At 36.6% G+C, this 17,492-nt stretch overlaps 2 protein-coding genes across 5 annotated transcripts; one reads left to right on the top strand and one right to left on the bottom strand.

The window, feature by feature from the left end:
* The first annotated feature begins 5,450 nt into the window (after nucleotides 1-5,450).
* LOC131335795 (transcription factor MYB1-like) lies at nucleotides 5,451-7,472 on the top strand. Its single transcript, XM_058371305.1, has 3 exons — nucleotides 5,451-5,871; nucleotides 6,011-6,140; nucleotides 7,037-7,472. Exons 1-3 carry the CDS (start codon nucleotides 5,700-5,702, stop codon nucleotides 7,362-7,364), a joined length of 630 nt encoding a protein of 209 aa, XP_058227288.1. The 5' UTR covers nucleotides 5,451-5,699; the 3' UTR covers nucleotides 7,365-7,472.
* Nucleotides 7,473-12,691: 5,219 nt separating this feature from the next.
* LOC131335796 (ubiquitin-like protein ATG12) lies at nucleotides 12,692-15,243 on the bottom strand. 4 transcript variants are annotated; one of them, XM_058371308.1, is made up of 6 exons: nucleotides 15,099-15,219; nucleotides 14,897-14,955; nucleotides 13,724-13,792; nucleotides 13,563-13,625; nucleotides 13,047-13,154; nucleotides 12,692-12,949 (listed from the first exon to the last, which is right to left on the bottom strand). In XM_058371308.1, exons 1-5 carry the CDS (start codon nucleotides 15,130-15,132, stop codon nucleotides 13,095-13,097), a joined length of 285 nt encoding a protein of 94 aa, XP_058227291.1. In that variant the 5' UTR covers nucleotides 15,133-15,219; the 3' UTR covers nucleotides 12,692-12,949; nucleotides 13,047-13,094. The 4 variants fall into 4 exon arrangements, with proteins under 4 accessions (XP_058227291.1, XP_058227292.1, XP_058227290.1 ...); XM_058371309.1 differs by having other exon boundaries at nucleotides 12,692-13,154; nucleotides 13,724-13,799; nucleotides 14,904-14,955; nucleotides 15,099-15,242; XM_058371307.1 differs by having other exon boundaries at nucleotides 12,692-13,154.
* Nucleotides 15,244-17,492: the final 2,249 nt, after the last annotated feature.

Genomic DNA, 17,492 nt, shown 5'->3' with positions numbered 1-17,492 from the left:
CCAACTTAGCCCTAAGGCTTATAACTTAATTTATAATAGAAGAAACCTTACATGCTAAGAAATAAAAACAAGAAAACAATAAAATTAGAAACTAACAATTCTTCTTCTATTAGAGAATTAGGAAACTAATTACTCTTGGATACTTATTTTTTTCTAATTTGAAGATACTTAAATTTTTCTAATTTGAAGATTCCTAGCAAAATATTAAAATCAAATATACTAGTTTTTTAATGAAATATTATTTCAAAAAAATGATGCACTGAAATTCCTATATTAATTATAAATTATTGGCCTGCATCAACATCGTCTATTAATTAATGAATCTAATAACATAAGGTGCAAAAGCCCTGCATGTACTAGACCAATAAAGAGATCGAAAGCACGTGGTGTGTGAGCATCTAGATTTAATAACAAGAACTTAATTCCTTAATTACCCACTTTCTCTTGCTTAAGGTTGCATGGTTGTCCTAATCTCCTTGACTTTACCCCTAATATCCCCTGCTAATCAATTGCTGATTTTTAATTAAGTTAATTCCAATGACGTGATGACGTTTAGTTTTTCCTTCTTTCTTTCTGCAAGTTGAAAGATTAGAAAATACTAACCCCCAAAAAAGTTGAAAGATTAGTATAATTACTCGTGAGATGAGTTGCTTTATATACAACCAAAAGCTTGTTTGTTTGGCCTGATTTGTCATGGTCACTTCACTTGGTCTTCAAATCTTAATTCCTTATTTGCTAATTAATCCATTTGGTTGGCTATATGCCATTCCCCTATGCATTTTTCATGTGATCTTTTTCTTCATTCAATTTGACTGCGCTGAAGCCTCCTGCAAAGATCGATTTTGTAACGTGCAATGGCAGCACAGTATTATTCTGACGATACTGAGACTCTCGCAGATACGACAAAAAAAATGGCAAATATATTCCTCTACGCCGGCCAGAAGTTTCTACCGACATAACACAAAATCATTTCCCACTTACAGGCCGGCTGACACTTTGTTCTTGTTATGGTCTGAGATCAGTTCGCAATTAAACATATGTTTCCAGCTAATTAATGAGACATTTATTACCATAAAGCACCTTGGATTCCTGTGATGAAATAGCACCCGATCGAGCACTTGGCACAGTTGATTAAGGTGGTGTTCCCCTAAGTTTTAGCAATTCTTTTTTGCATTTATTAATTTTATGCAAAAAAAAAAAACAGAAAAATATACTGTGTATCACTGAATCACGTGTTTACAGCAATTGCCTAGGTAAATTGGTAAGTGAAATTACCCTCTTAACCTTCATAAAAAAAAAAAAACACCTGTTTACCCTAATTGCCCGACATATGCCCTCTAATTTATAATTAAGTTAAATCCAACTGACATATGCTGCGTTTGTCATGCGAAGACTAATTTGTCATTTAATTTTGTCTTCTAGTCTTAACACCTTTGCTAATTAATCCATATTCAATTGGCCATATTCGTGCCTTTCCCTTGTACACGTGATCATTTCATTCATTCAGTGTTCTGCTCGGTCCCCCTGCAAAGAATTTTTGTACCAAAGAATGGCAGTATATATGAAACATGGAATCTTTAATCCCCAAGGATTTGATCGGCCGGTGGGAGCATGACATTCGAGACTCCTGCTCTGGCTTTAATTGAACCACCTGTGAGTGAATTGTAAGATTAGTCAATGTGCGTGAATGTCGGACTAGACACCCTGAATTATAAATAGAAAAACAAGGTGCTTACTCCTCCAAAATCATAGGTTCGACTCTTTTTGGAGCCACTCAGTGGCAGATGGAAGGGGGTGCCAGCGGGTTAATTTCCTGCCCAATTCCAAATATTCTCTTTAATTGTACGTGCCTTTAATTTAAAAAGAGAGGTATTAGACCTATCAAGTAACAATATATATACACACACACGGTGGTTAATTATCGCTGTAGAACTACACGCGGTCTGGACCCTCGCTAAATACAAATCCTATATCCGCAATCAGAACTACTAGAGATTTTTCCAGTCACTAACTTTAGAATCCTAATTAGATTAGTCGAGATGGGATAAACGACCCGGACACTCAGTTATGAAAAACTGAATCGTGGAATCCCAGTACTGCTACAATAAATCATGCATCAAGCAATTGATTCATGCATGCTGCTTTAAAATTCAATTGGGACAATTGTGCGTAGTTGATGGCTAAAAGGGGGAACTTTAAAGAAAATCGTCTACAAGTGTTTTTTGGTCCAGTTTTAAGTGTCGTTTTCGCTAGTGAATGGTTGGTTTATGATTTCCTAAGATCAGTCGAGGTGCGTGTAAAGTTAACCCGGCCACCTGCATGGTTAGATAAAAAGAAGAAGTACAAACGTGACAAATAAATAAACTTGAAGAAGAAACTCTTGCCATTTCAGCCTTTTATGGGTACAGTGAGATTCATTCCATGGAAATCACAAATTAAGATGCTGTCGAGGGGCTTGTGAGGTTTATTTACTCTTCCCCAGAAGTTTCCACTCTTAATTTCACCTAACCTTGCAATTAAGACGAAAACACAAACCTAATTCCCACTTAATACTGTCACTTTGTTCTTGTTTTATTTTGATTAGCAAGACTAAATAATGAGACATTTATTATATTATTAGAATATAAAGAACCTGAGCAGTTGGCACATTGACCGGATTAAAAATTTGGCACACCTGGTTTCCTCAATATTGGGAAATTATTAACCCAAGGGGTTGGCCGATTAGATTAGTCAAGGCCTTGAGATCGACTTAAGAGTTTGTTTACTTCTAAGGTCTCAGGTTTAATATCTTTGAGATGCTATCAACTCATTTGCCCAGTTTCTATAGAGCAATTGCTCCTGCTTCAAGTGGGGCCCCTGCTAGATCGAAGACGATGAGTTTATGGTCCCTCAGCATTAGTTGAGGTTCCTGTAAGTTGACCCGAACACCTGGTTATATGAAAACGAAACTTATGTAATGGATCGGATTTATTGATCTCATCATGGTAAATTGGTAACAGTAAAGCTACAGTTCCCGACCGGGGAATCCCGATCTATACACATAAAAAATGGAGTGTTTGGATCGGTCACCTAAACAAGTCGGATGCCGTTGATTCTCACGCAAGCCCACTCAGATTTTTTCTTTAGAATTTTTGAACGGCTCGGATCAGCCGTCCGGTGGTCGGAGTGAGCCCGGCGGGGCGTAGGGATTCCGATTGGGAAAATGGGTCGGGAAGTGTAGACTTTCTGAATTGGTAATGGACCGACCGAAAATAGAAAAATCAGATGATTATCGTAAATGCTCTGCAAGGAAGCAGCTGATGTATGTGCTGTGAATTTTATCAATAAACAAGAGTTGCGTCATGTAAAATTTCGGTTTTTAATATTGTAAAGTCCGAAGAAGAGTACTTAATAGTTTGTTTCATAGAGTATATAATAATTCATCATGTTTGTATAGAAATTCATAACATTCTTGTAAAAAATCATAACTTGAGAGTTAAGACAAAAACCCATAACATACAACTATTATGAATTCAATGTTGGTGTCATACTGTGTGCAATTGTTATTTGTGTACAAAATTAAATTAAGTTATGAATTCTAGGTTGATGCTATGAATTTATGTACCGACGATATTGATCATTATACAATTCAAAGAGTGCCGCATATGGTAGATCCTAGTGGCATAATCCTTAAAATGCTCTACGCTCGCGGTCTTAATTTTTCATTCTTGTGAATTTTAGTATGGGATGTGAGTGTTTGCAAAAAATTATTTTGACAAATGTTTAGATTCTACCTCCTAAAAATCAGTTTATAATGTTTGTTAAAAATTTTACATAATCAATTTTTAGAATATATCTACAAATTCTAAGAACATGAAAAAGGAAAAAAAAAAATCTAAAAATTTCAAAACTAGGTTTGGGTAGTTTTTTGAGATTATGTAACACAAATTCTCAAGAAAGAAATGAAATTCTCATAATCTCGCAGCTGCAACAAAGAGATTTCTCAACTTCTCCTAAAATTCAGAAACTAAAATCTGCAGCAGAAACTAAAACCAAAATCGAAAATCTGTTTTCAATGCTATCGGGCGCAAACACGCTTGATGTATTTTAAAAACGCTTTTACGCTCGCTTTGTAGACACCCAAATGAAAAAGGTGTAATATAGTATGTCCGTACATCTATATATATACTATAAAACAGGGGACTAATTGATTTTGGATCCTCACTAGCTAGTATCACGTGGGATGGGAATTGGGATCTAGTATCATTGAGTAAACGATGAATTTGAGGAATATTATTAACAAAGGAAGAGACCAAACCAATCAGAGACATTCTTCAGCAGAATTATCCTCTTTTCATGCCCATCGCTCTGAAAAAATTAAACCCTTTGAATTACAAAACTGTTAGTAGGTAGCAGCTTAATTTTATACTGAAATAATCTCTCGTCTTCCTAATACTATTTGGCATGCAGTCCTCGATGTCGTATATATATATATATATATTAACATTTACTACAACTTTATAGTAATACCTATGGCTCCATTTCTTTTCCTTTTTTCTTTTTTTTAAATGCAGAGGGTCTCGGGTCAGCTTGCGTGCATTTTAGGCTAATCTCTACAGTCCCTCCCATAGTTTTTTGACACGCTTACGCGTTGGGGTGAGATGACTCCAAGAATTACTGGTAAGGAGAATCGAACCTGAGAACGGAAATCCCCTTAGTGAAAGCAAATCCTCTAAGTTTCAAGTCTAAGACCACTAGGTCAGGCAAACTTCTTCAGTGATTTGAACAAAGGGAGCGGAACCGAAGCTCCAAGCATCAGCCAAGACTAGATGTACTTGAAAGGTTAATCGAGTGAAGCTCCAAACACCCTTGAAAAAGAGAGAGAGAGAATTGGCAAATTTATTCCAGTTCCACCACATTGTTGTGATAAAATTACCGTGTTCACAACTCACCTCCATACAATTACCGTGACCTAAACGGTGATTTGAACAATTCATTCCCGAACACCTCGCATCGATACATGAATAATTCCTATAATTAAGAGTCTAAGACAGTCTTTCTGTAGTCTTAGCTTACAATTATTGATCTCGAACTATAATCAAATGCTCACACACCATTTTTTAAGGTTATCATGAGCTTAGGATCCGTGATTTCATAGTATATGTAAGACAGAGCATTCGTCAAAGATTTGAAAAAAACAAAAAAAGTAGATGACAAACCTAGGCCACCACATGATTACTGTGGTGATTAAATTACCACAACCATTTGATCTGTGGCCCTTTTCCCCCTCCATGTCCATGTCACTTTTTTTGCCTTTACTTTTTGTCCAAAGCAGGTGTAAGCGCACCATTGAAATTTTTAACCTTTTCTCTCTCTCTCTCTCTCTCTCATTGTAGTTGTGTTTATTTTATTCCTCTAATGTAGCAGCCTTTGCCCTTTATAGTCCTACCACGTCGCATGTCCACCAAGTTACTTTTTGGATTCTCTCATTGCTCAATCATCAAGTTCACAAAAAGTCCCTTGTGAATGCTCCTCATAATCCCCCTTTTCTCGCCTATATATATACCACACACAAAATCATATGGTTGTTGAAGTTGTATCCATGCACCAAGAAGGGTAGATGATTTTGAATTAGGGACCCATCTCATCACCCCCGTCCCTCCAAGTCAATTTCTCTCTCTCTCTCTCTCTCTCTCTCTCTCTCTCTCTCTCTCTCTGCTATGGCTCCTATGGCAGAAGAGTCCATCAAAATTGACAGGAAAAAAGACGATAAGTCAGTTAAGAAGGAGATGATGAACAGGGGTGCATGGACGGCTGAGGAAGATAGAAAACTAGCAGAGGTTATTGAAATCCATGGTCCAAAGAGGTGGAAGAAAATTGCAACCAAAGCAGGTATATATTTCTTCAACAATTTTATGAGTCTGAGTGCACATATATAGAAGAAGCGTATGCATATGTGAATACGTACATATGCAGTTCAAAATACTCATAATTAAGCTAAGATGTGTAGTACTTTTTTTTTATTTTGCAGGGCTCGATCGATGCGGTAAGAGTTGCAGACTGAGATGGATGAATTACTTAAGGCCGAATATCAAGAGAGGAAACATAACTGATCAAGAAGAAGACTTGATTCTTCGGCTTCATAAACTCCTAGGAAACAGGTTTGTCTAAATCTCCATTGTCTTAGTAATATTACTACGGTAGCTATATTTGTGTACTATCTAATGTGTCACTCTATAGGGGTGAGTATGGTCTGGATTGGTTCAGTTTTGTAATAAACCAAGAACCAAATCAATACCTATGGATTATGAATTTTGAGAACCAAACCAATTCATGAAATTCGTAAAACCTGATCAATTCAAACCTTTAAGATATGGATCGGTTTCGGTTTTGAACCATGGTTTGCTTGAAGTTAAAATATCAATTTTATACACGATTTAAAGTACTCAAAATGGCATAGATAAATAAAACCAAAACTTATACTGTATTTAAACTTAAAATTCTATTGAAATCTCCAAAACTCGTGAACTAATAGAAATTTAGGGTAATTACTATTCACAGTAAAGGAATGTAGCAGTGAAGTGGAGTACTAAATTAGGAAGCTAATTCACCATGGCATAGCATATGTTTATTGGTATATCTATAGTAAATTAAAAATATATCAATGCATATATACGGTCTAGATCGGTTTGGGACTGCAACCGTTAATGTAAATCCACAAATCAAATCATATAACTCAATTTTGAATTTTTTAAAATCAAGACCAAACCACACTACTTAAAAACCAAACAAAATAATTCGGTTTGAATTGATTTGGACTGGATTCACGGTTTAACGGATCATTTGCTCACCTTTATCACTCTATTTAAGTGATGTGGGTAGATGCATGAGAAGACATAACTAATAATTAATAACACTATATAACACGCCACAATAGATGATATTTATATATGATCAACATAGCGTTACTCTTTTCAGATGTAATAACAACTCCAAAATTAATGTTTTCTTTGATATCGGGTTTTTATAGTCCGATTCGCTTGATGTTTTCTTCCAGATGGTCTTTGATTGCTGGAAGACTACCAGGCCGAACAGATAATGAAATCAAGAACTACTGGAATTCTCATTTGAGCAAGAAAATAAATCAAGTGGAGAAACACAGGGAAGGCTCAAGAAGAGAGGGCTCCAGGAGTAAGAGAAGAAGGGTAGTAGAGAAGGCCAGCAAGGAGGGGGAAGGAGAGGACAGTAAATCTAACGGTTGTGAGGACTCGAAGGACGAATTCGATCGTGACGATTTCTTTGATTTCTCCAATGAGAGTCCCCTGACTTTAGAGTGGGTTAGCAAATTTCTTGAACTAGATAATAACCAATGTGAATTATCATAAAAATTGTCAAGAAAACTGTGTCAATATTGTACGTAGACTTATGTTTTCTCCAACTGCAAGTGTCTTGGTTCAGTGCATGATCATCAATTTGGATTTGGATTTGATGCATTTGTCTAGTCTTTAACTCCAAATCATTTCTAGATACTCCATTATTCTAATCTGAAATCATTTTCCATGTACCTTGCTCTTGTTTTTCTCTTCTTTCATCATCATATAGAGGAAACTGACAGGAGAAAAAAGGACCACTCAAACAGTGAAGTTTTTGGCATGTAGTTCACAATCAGATGAGAGAGAGAGAGAGAGAGAGAGAGAGAGAGAGAGAGAGAGAGAGAGATTTTCACTTTTTGGTGAAATGAGGTGGAGGAGTGAAGTCCAGTGTGAAACTGTAAAGACAGGCATAAAAAGAGAGATAATGAAAGTGGAAAAAGGAGGAAATTTACATCATGGGAGACATTAGTTGGAGCACAATTGGGTTATTGGACGAAGGCCATGGGGGAGTAAAAGGATTACCCTTTGCAGTTTGCAGAGAGATTTCTCCATGATAAAAGTGTCATCAACAAAGTGAACCATAGTCCCAGAAAAGAAATTCTGTTACCCACTTCATCAGCAAAAAAAAGAAACTACTAGTCTCTGAGTAATTAAGGCCATGCGCTCATTCTTTTCTTTCTTCTATTAACTAATGTCTAGGTATCGGAGTTCGAAAGTTAATCTCATGCATATCGGCCGATGCGTAATACCTTGCGTTGCATAATACAAATACTTCTGGTACTTAAGGCACCCAAGAAAGAAGTGTGGAGACAAGACATGTCGACACAGATACGTACGACATCTTATTTCGCAGAAAATAAGACCCATAAGCCTTACGTTTTAATACAAGTTTTTTTGATAAGTACATTTTAATACAAGTTACATGAGCATAAATTATTTATATCTAAGTTGGATTCAATTAGCATTGATACTAGAACTTTTTAAACTTCACTCTCACTCTTATTGTGTTCCTACCTTGTCTTAGCGTATCTTCAACGAGTTTGCACAAATCAAAAAACATAATTAGTGACAATATCGGTCCGTAGACTTGTCTATATTTCTTACCTATGTACAGTGACATACACTACTGGAGTCTGAGCCGGGCGCGCTTGGGATCCCGTCCCCCCTACGCGGGTGGTCCGGTACGAAGGGTGTTTTGTTTCACTCGTAGATTTGAGCATTCGAAAGGGTATTGATTCCTGACTCCAGATCAAGCCCATGATCTTGGCTGGCTATCAGCTAAAAGTTTTTTCTAGTGATTGCTGACGTTTCATTGAAAGGAGCAAGGTATCTTGCAGCATTTTTTACAATCTTTGTTCTTTTATGCAAAAACCAAATTCCAAGTTTCCGTCAAAAATTGTCAGGGATGACTCTCCGTTGCGTTTGGATGGTTAATGGCGAAACCAAATTCCAAGCATTTTAGAGGCTGTGATGCACTTGGAAGCACGTGGGGGTCTCAGTTTAGAAGTTTACCTTATTTAGGAGTGTTTTTTATGTCATCAATTAAAAAAAAAAAAAAAAAAAGGTTGCTCCACCAGTGTAATAGTATATATGATAGAATGACCTTAATTTATTTCTAGCTGCAATCACCTTTTCAGACACTTTGAAGGTGATGTCGTAAGTTTGACAACTACCGAATTTGATGCCCAATTTGACACCAAAAATGGCATTATCGAAATTCGACAATGAGTTTGGCGCAAGAGTGAAGGGAGATTTGTCATTTTCCATCTTCGAATTTCGACTTTGGCAGGACATTTGGTAAGAAGATGGACTTGCTCTAGTAGTGACAAATGTTGAGATTTTTTTTGAGTCGTATTTCAAAGTAACGACCAATAGATGACCCATGTGAAACTTTTGAACCCAAAAATCATTGAAATTTGAGACGAAACCCACAGTATATAGTAATATACTACCAGATGAAGAACGAGTACTTGAGTAGTACTGCCAACATCTTAAAGTCATTCATGTGAAATTTTACTACTACTACTACTACTACTACAAACGTACGTACTCTCATCTCTTACAAACGTAGTAAGTACACACACTGCTCATGCATTCAATCGCGAAATCAATGCCATATGATGCCACTTGCCAGTGACAATAGTATTGCAGAACTGACAAAAAAAGAAAAAGAAAAAGCAGAGGAAGGTTGTTGCCAATGCCAGGTTCGTTCGTTCGTTCAATGTCCCTCTCAGATTCAGTGGAGGAAGACAAGTAGGACTCCGTCCTTGCCAACCACACCCATAAATACTGCTTATATATACAACCCACCCACCCACATTATATATACATCAATGTAGGTTTATTCAATGCCCCGCCCGGCCGTAAGGATAGCAACGGGTAGGGTATGATTGGGGGATTCTATTTCCTTCCGATTCCTAATTGGAGAATTCTTTTTAATCCCCTCCTCCATTAAGGGAATCAATCGGGTGCATTGGGGTAAACTCATATCTAAACTACTTGAACAAGAAAGAATATAATAGCTTTAAAAAAAAACAAATTCATTTGTGCTACGACAAAAAAAAAAAAAAAAAAAACCAAACCATTTCAAATACAGAATAAAATAGGTCACAAATAAATACCATATGTACGAATTAAAGATTACATATGATTTTAACAAATACCATCCGTGAACTTTCTAGATACGGGTAGTCGGGCAGGTATCACAAAATCCTACCGGCCTCATATGAGAGCAGGGATTTTTTTTTTTTTTTTATGTTCAACCACATATACTCGCTCCAATTGGGTAAAAATCGGGTAATACCCACCTCCTAATAGATGGGGCTAGTACCCATCGGGTTTGGAGGAAATTGTCATCCTTACGACCAGGCATGCAACAATCAATTGTAATTTGTAAAGAAAACCTCTATATGCTGTTTGGGAGCCATCTGATTAGCATTTTGCATAGGGGTGGCAAACGGGCGGGTTTGGGTCAAATTGGGTAAGTTGTTAGTGGGTTGGGTCTTTAATGGGTCATTGACCCATTTAGACCCATTAACTATGAGTCTAATTACCCATACCCGACCCGACCCATTTATTTTAAAGCAAACCCGACCCGCCCATTAACCCAATTACATATATACTAAAAATTATGATCGAAAAATTAGAAAAGTAAAAAAAAATTATGATCGAAACTCATAAATTTTTTCAAAAAGACGAGAATAAGTAATTTTTTTTGTCTTATTGAACTTTTTTTATCTTTATTCAGAAAATTATAAGTTTCGATCAAATTTTTTTATTTTTCCGATTCCTCTCATCAAAACAAATTAATAAGTCACAAAAATATGACACAAAACAAAAAAAATGCAAAAAAAATTTGAATAAGGACAAAAAAATAAGTCAATTTTTTAATCCAAACCCTTTGCGGGACTGCCATGAGAGAAATTTATTCACGGCGGAGCACAATTTCACGGGTCCATTCGCGTAATTAACGGATGAGATGTGTTTTCAATTTTGACTGGTCAAAATAATTATTACCGGTCACAATTGATTTTTAATTCGGACCATTCAAAATATTTTTGGACGCGTGTAATTTAGCACAAAACAATTGAATAAAAGAGAAAGAAGGCCATGCTCCTGGAGATTGGGGTGGGGGCGGGGAGAGAGAGAGAGAGAGAGAGAGAGAGAGAGAGAGAGAGAGAGAGAGAGAGAGAGAGAGAGAGAGAGGGAGGGAGGGAGGGGGGCGTACTCCTCCACTTCCCAATTGCAAAAGAGACCAATTAAGAGATGGAATTTGGTGAGTTACTTTCATTGCCCATTGGGTCATTTAAGTTGACCCAATTAATGCCCAATTATGACCCAACTAATAATGGGTTAGCTGGGTTTGAACCCATTCTTACCCAACTAATAAATGGGTTGGGTTGGATCTATTTTCTAGTTGATGGGTCTGAATTTGTTAATGGGTCTGGGTTCAATTAGCCACCCCTAATTTTGCATTATGCAAATTTGCGTGTGTGCAGGAGGAGTTTTTAGAATGGATTCTACAAGAATACATTGTGACAGTTAATATGTGTTGAATAATGGGTCAATATCTTTGACTCTAGAATCCACTAGGTTTCCTTAATTTCACAAAGAAAAAAAAGGAGAATGCTAGGTATAAAGAAAACTTATCCCGAAAGTACTCCGAAAACAGCAATCAATGGTTGGGAATCACTTTAATGATTATGTCACACACATCAAAGTGAATCTCAACCACTAGTTGATCTTTTTGGGGTACTTTCGGGGTAAATTTTCTTTGTCCCTAGCATTTCTGGAGAAAAAATGGCAAAGCCCATGCCATGCTCATGATTTATCATGCTTGTTTCGTGCCCGCGCCAAAAACAACTATCCAACTCAACTCACCTATGTGTGCCATGTCGCCTTCTAAACGTGTCGTGCCAGTTCCCTGGCCTGTTTACACCTCTATTCGCATCTTAAATAAAGCTGAATCTGATCAAATCAACTCTACCGTCTAATCATAGTAATTCTTCAGTAAATATTCAAGTAGAGCCATGATGCCTTAGCTAATATATGAGTTGAATGTTGACAACAAGACTTGTTCGTGGTACCATTACCCTGTTTTCCAGTTTATTTTCTTCTCAGTCATCACATATCCACAGTTTTGGACCAGAGAAAACAACAGAAACTTTACCCCTTGCTGTTCAGATTTTAGAAACAAACAACTCTTCGAAATTAGATTGAGAAAAGGACCAGATATGATTCAGACATACAAAAAAAACAGAGTACGGAAGGAATATACACCGCACAGCAAGTTGCTAACTGAAGCACCAAAAAATTTGGTTGCCAACAAGTCAACTAGATTATGTGTGGAAAGTTTTGAAGCTCCCCATACCAAACCTTCAATCTTCAACCAAATGGTTTCCCCTTTTAAGGAATTGAAATACAAAAAGCCGATTTGGAGAAGCAATACCAAAAATTGCCCAACTGATAAAGTTTGTTGGGAATAAGTAAATTGGACCATCGAAGCCAATGGAATACCAATCCTGATCTGCTACAACAATAAACTAAAAAACGCAGAAATATTGCTCAAAACAGAGCGAGTGCATTAAGCCTATATGATATTTTCTTCGGTTTTTCCCATTCACCTTTAATTCATTGGTGGAAATGGTAAAAATGAAAATTTTGAAAACTCTGTTTTCACAACGATTGCATCGTTGACTTGTTGTATGCTAACAGTTTTAGTGGCATTCATAAACATCGCTTGGTTTTGCCCAAAATGTGGTTTGCATTGCAAAATAAACATGACAAAAGCGTGAAAAACAATTGGTTCTGAATGAAAGGAGAATGCCAGCTGCAACAACAATAAAATGTGAAACTTTTCGATTAACGAAACCCCAAAGAATACAATCAAATCCTACCGTGTTCAGTTTATCATGTACATCAATATCCTTTTTGACAAATTTTAGACATCCAACTTTATGCCCGCTACCATGCTTCTATTTTCCAAACAGTTGCAGGAGATGATGATCAAAAAAAAAAAAAAAAAAGTTCGGAGATGAAATAGCAGTCATTGCTACTCTGGTGATGGATAGTGATAGTTGGAGGAGGGGAGAAAGAACCTAATCATGAATGTGACGGTCATCAAGTTAATCACTTGCCAGATGATAGGACAAGATAGGTGAACTAAACTTGGAATATATTACGGAATGTGCTCACCATATGAAGAGAAGCATATGATGTACAGCTTAGATCCATCAGTGATATTTAGCCCCATGCCATGGAGCAAGCATAGTTAACCACCAGCTTTCCATCAAAACCGAAGTTCTGAAAATTCAGAAGCGGCAAAACTAAATTAGCAATTGAGGGCAAACTGCCTTCCAAACATTCCACATATCGATTTGGTGAAGACAATACAGATTACGATTGCAACAAATATAACTTAGGGACATATAGTAGCGACTGGAATCTAAACTTGGTAATTGGAAACTTTCTATTTAAGCACTCAGAACTAGCATGTGGTCTCACAGATTGGTACCGTGTCCCATATGGTCCTTCATGCTCAGAACATAGCAGAACTATTAGAGATTACAACTGAGCCCACATAGATACAAAAAACAGAATATGGTTAGGTTTGACTACTATCTGACAATTTAACCTTAACATAATTGCTGTAATATAAAGCATACTTATCCAAAAAACATGAGAAAATGAACTTAAAACGTAAAAACTTACATTATACAGATCAATCACCAGCTCGTCTGGGTTGGGTGAGAAGGCACTGTTGACATAAACAAACTGCAGAGAAATGACAGAATAACAAAAGAATGGATTATATAGCTGCAAGCCTTAGCGATTCAATACAAGCAGGCAACAAACCATGAGAAAATACCAACCAATGTCTCCCTGTGAAGCTGGCGACGAAGAAAGTCAATCACTTTAGCAAACTTATCAGTACCTCCAATCTGGGAACTCAAAGACAAAATGAAATAAGACTAAAGAGATAAGGATTCCCAGGAGTTGACTAAAGCCAGACAATCAATACTTAATAGCACCATGAAAGCTTAAACAGTCGCGACCTAGAGTTAAGTCTAGTTCACAATTGAGGAAGAATAATCCATGAACAACCAAATAATCCACCCCAACAACACAGCCTTTCCACGATAAAATAAAACTTCCTTGTGTTGGTACAGTTGTAGTTGATACACCAGAGAGAATATGATAGGAGTCTGTCCACTCCTAAAAACATATTTCAATTTGGCAGTACAGATATCCAGGTCTCAATCCTAAGAAGAGATAATGACAATATGCAACTCCGGCTGAGAGTCCCCTTACAGAACAATGTTGAATACATAATACGATGAGGTGATCATTCTAATTCAATCTCAACACAATTTCCTGAACATTTGAAACAGTTAAGAAGCCCTCACCCCAAGGGAGGCATAGAAAGCGGTTACCGCATCAAATTACATTACAGTTTCCTATGGTCGACCTAAAATCATCTATGGTACACTCCAACATACTGTTTCTCTTTTTCTTGCAGGCTACCTCCAATAAAGTTTATCCAAGAAGAAGAAGAACCCCTTTTTTTTGTTGAAGCACTATATAAACTATAAAGAATACTTTCGCACCATCCCCACCTCCACATGAACGAAAAAACAAAACCCTAGTCGGACCCTACGTTTCCCACTGGAAACTTTTTAAACAAGAATCCTGAATCACAAACATAAACATTGATCTGGCTTGGGTTCAAGAAAGTTCAAAGAAAGGACATAAGGTTAAAATTCAATGTTCTAAAAATTGCAAAGCGCTAGTCGGGTGGAAAAGGGGCACTTAGGCGCCGACTAGTCAGATGCCTAATTTAGGCGTTGGACTTGCGCTTAGGTGGGGACTAGTCGGCCGACTTTTAGGACGCTGTAAGATTTTATGTTCTTCAAGGTGAACTACGGTTTCAAATAGGGTACTCGCAACCAGTTCCACGAAAGGAACCAAGAATATTCAGATCAGAAGCAATTAATCGAAAGCTTAAATATGTGAAATCAAGAAATTAAAAAAAAAAAAAGACGTGCCTTGAACTTGGCTTGCTTGAGAATTGGGGCGTCACCAGTTGCTCTTAGATGGACAACAACTACATCAAAAAGGTAAAGGAGAAAAGCCATGAATGAATGATCAAAACCTCGTTATTATGCAGTTTATTAATCAACTGAAATCAAACCCTATTCGATATAATAATATCTAGAAAGAAATCATCTCCGGTGAATAGAGACCGACCTTTACGAGCAGATTTCGAGGACTCCGATGCCATGTTTCGGGGAAGAAGACGCGCCAACTGTGAGAACAACGTACTCCGACGACCTGCGATTGTGGGTATTCCTATTTCCACCAAGTATTTACTGTTTACAACCCACTTTTTTGTTGGGTCGGTTTAAGCCCGCCCACAATGGGCTGGGTGGGTTTGGTGATGAGCGATTTACGGGCTGGTCCAAAAATAGGCCCACTGCAGGAGAGCTCCAGCCCCATTTACAAAATGCACGGGGAAAAAAAAAAAACTAATACTAATATCAAATTTTGAAGGGAAAAAAACTCCGAAACAACGCAAGCCCGGATCAAAAAAAAAAAAACCGCAAGCCCCAATGTAGTTCCGTGGTTGAGCTGTACCAACTCACGGACTCACTTCGCCTGAGTTCCACTTAACCGCCTAACCTAAAAAAATAATGTCTATATTTTATGGAAAATGATAATGTCAAAACTCCAGCGCATAAAAATCTTGTATATTGCAAATGGTACAAGTTTTTTGTGCACTAGAGTTTTAGTACCAACAAAAACAGTTTTTGCATTATCATTTCCCTATTTTATTTGAAACACTACATAAGGGTCCATTTGATTAGTGAGAAAAATAAAATGAAAAGTGAAAATGATAGAAAGTGAAGTGAAAGAAAAGAAAAAGAAAATATATTTTTTCTCACATCTGTTTGGTTAGAATGAAAGTTTTGCCGAAAAGATGGAGGGAAGAAGATATCCTTGTTTGGGTGAATGCACAAATTAAAATGCACAAATTCTTCAAATACAAAACAATATAAAGCATAGCCCCAAATTCTATTTGAATTAGAAGCGGGGAAATTGAATTAATTATGAGTACTACAAAGACCCACATGAAAAAATCACTATTTCTCTTTTGCAGTTTTTTCTGTTCCTATTCAAAAACAAAATTGAATTTGTGTTTTTTGCATCAAATTTTGTGGATTATTGGTTCGTTTCGATGACAAAAATCCAAAAGGTAAAAAATTATTACCCAAACTAAATTTGTATATGTATGTTCATTTTTATGTATGTCAAAAAAAATGTTGAGTTTGTATAAAAGAAAAAACCATACTTCAATTGTGTTTTGTCTGACTTTTCTTTTCCTAACAAAGGAAACATAAAGTAGGCCCTAGTTGAGAGACTTGAAATCTTGCATCTTAAATTTTGTTTAAATGTAAGCATAATTTGTTGGTGTTATTAGGTATATTTACTTTTTAATTATATATTAACTATGATTAACGTTATTGAAATATGAACTAATTAAATTTAGTATTTTGACAAAGCTCCAATTGACAATACCCAAATATGATAGATATTATCGAAAAAGATATATATCTAGTTTTTAGAAACTCTAAAATATATATCTAGCTCTAGAATATTCTTGTGAAATATCTAGAGTTTTTTGTGAGAATTAGTTACATGTGTAATTTAGAATTACCTGAAAGTTTATCTTGTATGAAAATATCTTTGTACTATAGTCTTTCACGGAGGTAGTACTACAAATAAGGATGTGTTATAACTATTTTGTACCAATCCAAAAAAAATTTAAGTTGAAGTGTAATATAAATACTCTCATTTCTCACTCTTGTCTCTAGTATTCATGTGTCAATCAGGGGATCAGGAGGAAAAGTTAATGGAAGAGGTGGACCTTTTCTTGTGGAAGGCTAGTTGATCGACCATCCGAACCAGAGTTGAAAGTTTTGAGGATTTCGCGGCTAACTGGTTGCGGGAAAAGATCGTTTTTTTGTCTTTCCCAATATATGTCACTGTTTTTGAATTCCAAAAAGATGTTTACTGTTCAATGGATGTTTCCATCTTTGTTTCAAATTCATGCCTGCATAGTTCCTTGTCAATTTGTTCCTTGTCAATTCGCTATATAATTCCGTTTTCAATCTTGATTGCAGAATATTATTTTATGCTGAAATAAAGATTTTGATTTTTTGGCCATAGAGAGTTATTTGGGCCTGATTTTGTTCGAGCAGACACAATCAAACAGCAAACTAGATTATGTACTCTCTCTTTTTTTTTAAATCTGTCAAGCATTTCATTTCACACCAAAGGCCTCTACCGATTGTTTTCCCCAATTTGGTATTTGGACCGGTCTGATTTTCCTAGATCCAGTGGGTGTGGTAGGTGGGGGAATAAGCTTTGTTTGCTTCGGTTTTGTTATGCTTTTTTCGTTTTTTTCTTTTTTTGTTGTTGTATTTTGATTACGATCGAGCTGTATTTTTATGGTTTCTAGTTGGTTCCTCTACTACTAATCAGTCGCATACGGGATTCTTATGTCGACACCTCGTGTTGGTTTGCCTAGCATCATGTCCTTCAGCCCGTAGTCTGATGCACTTAATTATCGCATACACTTGC

This window comes from Rhododendron vialii, chromosome 8a (genome assembly GCF_030253575.1).
Source record: "Rhododendron vialii isolate Sample 1 chromosome 8a, ASM3025357v1".
In the NCBI taxonomy this organism is placed as follows: Eukaryota; Viridiplantae; Streptophyta; class Magnoliopsida; order Ericales; family Ericaceae; genus Rhododendron; species Rhododendron vialii.
Note: the sequence above shows the minus strand (reverse complement) of the source record. Positions and strands in the feature narration are given on the sequence as shown.

Coding starts and splice junctions, on each gene's coding strand:
- LOC131335795 (XM_058371305.1), top strand. CDS start 5,700: ATGGCTCCTATGGCAGAAGAGTCCATCAAAATTGACAGGAAAAAAGAC. Junction 5,872..6,010: donor GAAAATTGCAACCAAAGCAG/GTATATATTTCT, acceptor TTTATTTTGCAG/GGCTCGATCGATGCGGTAAG. Junction 6,141..7,036: donor CATAAACTCCTAGGAAACAG/GTTTGTCTAAAT, acceptor GTTTTCTTCCAG/ATGGTCTTTGATTGCTGGAA.
- LOC131335796 (XM_058371306.1), bottom strand. CDS start 15,132: ATGGCATCGGAGTCCTCGAAATCTGCTCGTAAAG. Junction 13,793..14,896: donor TCAAGCAAGCCAAGTTCAAG/GCACGTCTTTTT, acceptor TTGAGTTCCCAG/ATTGGAGGTACTGATAAGTT. Junction 13,626..13,723: donor AGCTTCACAGGGAGACATTG/GTTGGTATTTTC, acceptor ATTTCTCTGCAG/TTTGTTTATGTCAACAGTGC.